Source organism: Amphimedon queenslandica, unplaced genomic scaffold (assembly GCF_000090795.2).
Source record: "Amphimedon queenslandica unplaced genomic scaffold, v1.1 AMPQUscaffold_13034, whole genome shotgun sequence".
NCBI classification, from domain to species: Eukaryota; Metazoa; Porifera; class Demospongiae; order Haplosclerida; family Niphatidae; genus Amphimedon; species Amphimedon queenslandica.
Genome location: NW_003546730.1, coordinates 45100 through 49060, shown reverse-complemented (window position 1 = coordinate 49060; position 3961 = coordinate 45100). Strand labels below are relative to the sequence as shown.

The window sequence follows — 3961 nt, the reverse complement described above, 5'->3', positions numbered from 1 at the left end:
TACTTTCCATTCCATATTTGTTATAGTTTCAGTTACTAAAAGTTTATCTGATGCTATCACCAGTAGCAGTAATGACAGATCCACTTCAATGTTAATACCTTTGACAATCATTGATAATACATTAGTATCAGAAACTTCAAGCAGCATAGAACCATCAACAATATCAAGTTTGTACTAAATACATTTTATATTATAATACTGAAATCTGTTCAGTGCAATGCTTTCTTACTAACTGACATTTTATTGCAATTTTTAAGCATCTGAAAATCATCCAAAATTTTTAATCAATAAGTTGCTATTGCCTAGGATTTGTTGATAAATGGCTCCAAAAATTAACTATATTTTTTCTGATGCTTGATGTCCTAATGCTGTGTAGAAACTGGGCTATAGCCCAAGGTTTCTTTAAAATGGCTTTTTTCAAAAGTTTGAGTTGATTCCAATATCAATTTTTCAAGTTACAGCCAGTTAAAAAAATAGCCCAAAATCTGAAAAATACCCAAGGCTATAGCCCATGGTTTTTTCAAAAAAAATGGCTCTGAAATTACCCCAAATTTTTATTACATTTTCTGATACATATTGATGTCCTTATGCTATGTAGAAAATTTGAGCTGATTCTGACACCAATTTTTCAAGTTACAACCATTTTAAGAAAGAGCCAAATTCTAAAAAATACCCATACTATAGCCCATGTCCTTTCAATCCCAAAATGGTTTAATTTTTTGACATTATCTGACTATATAGTCAACTGCTAAATCATGTTTACAAATTAGTGACAAAGTTAAGCATGTGGTACTAAATTTCAACTAAGTAGTCAATTTACACTTTTCAATTATTATTACTTTTATTAGGCTGTACTTCTGCCACATCACAATCAGCATGTACAGGATCCATCATCAGTACTGGTTAGTTAATACATTAATGTATGTACATATCTAATGTATCTATTATACACACACATTCAGTTGCTATTGCAGTACCTATCACTGGTCTATTAACTGGACTCATTGCATCAATAATTACTAGTATCATTGTATACTGTATAATGAAGAATAAAGGGAATACACTAAGAGGAAGATCACCAGTAGACATTGGTCCAATATATGATTTACCAACTATCAACACTGAACAACAAGAACAAGTTATTGATACTAAACTTAACACTGCTTATGGACAAATTCAATAATACATTTATAATTTTATTTTGGCAGACATACATAAAAAAATAATTATATAGCAGCATGGTGTATCCTGACACAGCATCTTTTAAACTTACTATTTTACTATTGGCAAGATAAATCAATAAACAATGTCTCATTGATTTAGAGTAAACAACTTGCATAATAATTTTTTTTCATTTTTGCTGTAATGTATGATTTAATGACAGAATGATGGCACAATATAATTCATTCAAAGTAGTTCTGTGGTATTAAAACAACTTTCATGATAATTTCTATTTCATTTTTACTGTAAAAGTTAATGGTATAGAGGAATTCTACATTACATTTAATAAAAAAAGCTGGTTCTGCCTCTAACTATACAAAGTTCACCCCAAGAATCATTATCTAAAGAAGCAATTCAGGAATTGTGTAATCATGGTACATAGTTACTGGAAAGGAAGGTACCTGTGGCATAGGTTGTATAAGCACAGTAGAAATGGTATGTATGGAAGCCAAATTGTATTGTGCAATGAATATAGTGCATGTATGCTAGACTAATTTTCAATTATAGGTGTCACAATGAGGTGAGATGTCAAAAAATAATTTGTCAAAACACCTTTTATGAAAATATATAGAGGACCACTTATCATAATGATATTCCATTTTAAATAACCAAAATAAGTCAGTGTAGCGCCATAATCACCATAAACTATTAACAATAGGAATTATAGCAGGTAACAATAGTTATTGTGATAACTTTTAATATTTATTAACAACTAAAGGATGAGAAATAACACACGCAATGTCTCAGTGCTCATCATCATAGCTCATTATAATTAACATTGAATAGACAACAAGGATTTAATTTCTTTCATTTACAATTTAAAATGTGTACACAATACAAGCATATTAATAATAAATTTAGTAATGGTGTAATGAATGACAGAAATGTCATACAGAGACTGGTTGAAAACCATGTATGGTAAAATGTCTATTAAAATGTAATATTTGATGCATAGACTCTAAACCTCAAAGGAGGGCATTCAATCAATTAATAATAATTAAATCTCCCATCCCACTTCTTAGGAACAGCATCAGTCATATGGATTCATGCATCACATTAATACATACTGCACTTCACTGATTAATCATTCGGTCAGTCAGTTTGCGATAGAATAATGTTTCGGCTTTCAATGCTACTTGAAGTCTTTTGTCTTCTTATCTTTTTCGCTCATCAGCAGGTTATTGCTGAGGTTGTTACTTGCAATCACAATACTCCAGTATGTGAGTGCATTAGGACCAATGATGAAGTGTGTAAGTTTACACTTGATATTGAAATGCTGCAGACCTTTACCCGATATCGGGTTGATGATACTGGAGACTCTCGTGGTACTGCAGGCAGTGTCTGGCGTATTAATAATGGAGAATGGGAACCAGTTGATCCTGCAGACAATCTCTGTGGTACTGCTATCACTGATCCAGAATGCACTCAACCGTTTGGTGTTGATGGATACACGTTTCGTTCCTTTATAGCAGTCAATGGACGTATACCAGGACCAACACTCATTGTAACTGAGGGTCAGTTGGTTAAAGTGAATGTAATCAATAGATTAGCATCAGAGAGTGTATCTGTACACTGGCATGGGATGCACCAAAGGAACAGTAACTGGATGGATGGAGTGGAGCATGTTACACAGTGTGGTATACCACCAGGAGCTAGTTTTACTTATATCTTTAAAGCTGAACAATACGGGACTCACTGGTACCACTCTCACAGTGGAGCTCAGAGAACTGATTGACTCTTTGGAGCTCTCATTGTTAAAGAGAAGGACAACACACAGAGAAAAATTCTGTTAAGTCAATTAACAGATTTTGATATAACATCCTATGAAGACAATTCAGAAGATCACACTCTAAGCTTTCTAGATTGGCAGAAGAGCAGCTCACTGGATCTCTTTACACAAATAAATTCTGGTATCAGGTACTTTGACATTGATAAAGCATCGGAATTATCTAGGCAGGCTGAAGCTAGTAGAACCTATTCATCAGATGGTGATGGTGCAGAGATAGGGCCAGTGTCTTATTGGTCTGGACTAATAAATGGAAGAGGAAGGCATAGTAGTGTTGATTACATCAATTCTAGTCTAAGTGAGTTTAATGTCACAGCTGGAAATACGTATCGATTTCGTTTAATTGGTGCTCAGAGTCTTTATGCTTATCGTTTCTCAATAGAAGATCATAATTTAACAGTAATAGCAACTGATGGTCAGTTTATTGAACCAGTGAGAGTTGACTATATCATAATACACTCTGGAGAAAGATATGACTTCCTTTTGAAAGCAAAAGAAGAAAATAAACTAGTGTCCACTCAATACTTCATAATACATGCAGTTACATTAAGTATGACTGGTGCTGCAGCACCAGACTATATAGAACAAGAGTCAGCAGAAGCTATTCTCAATTACAATCCTCTTGAAGTAAGATCCAGTCAATATGCAGGTATTGCTGCAAATAGACTAACTGTGAGTCAAAGATGTGCTTCTATTGATAAATGTATAGCTCTTAATTGTCCATTTAAGAACTTTCCCCAAAGCTTTAACATTAACTGTACACACATTAATGAGTTAGAACTACTAACTGACTATCCGAATGAAGACTTGCCAACATTTGCTGACTCAAGGTTATTTTTTAATTTTGGTTTTGAAGGCACACGACTCACCAGCGCCATCAATGCTCAGTGGCAGTAACTCAGAGAGAATATAATAAAGAATTCCAAGATAATCATTTTGACATTCTGCACATAT

At 33.5% G+C, this 3961-nt stretch overlaps 1 protein-coding gene across 1 annotated transcript; it reads left to right on the top strand.

Moving 5' to 3' along the window:
- Positions 1-2335: 2335 nt before the first annotated feature.
- Positions 2336-2980, top strand: LOC100635537 (laccase-2-like). The gene has a single exon (XM_020001756.1). The coding sequence runs from the start codon at positions 2336-2338 to the stop codon at positions 2954-2956; it is 621 nt and encodes a 206-aa protein (XP_019857315.1). The 3' UTR covers positions 2957-2980.
- Positions 2981-3961: the final 981 nt, after the last annotated feature.

Excerpts from the sequence above, each read along its gene's own strand:
- LOC100635537 (XM_020001756.1), top strand. The coding sequence starts at position 2,336 with ATGTTTCGGCTTTCAATGCTACTTGAAGTCTTTTGTCTTCTTATCTTT.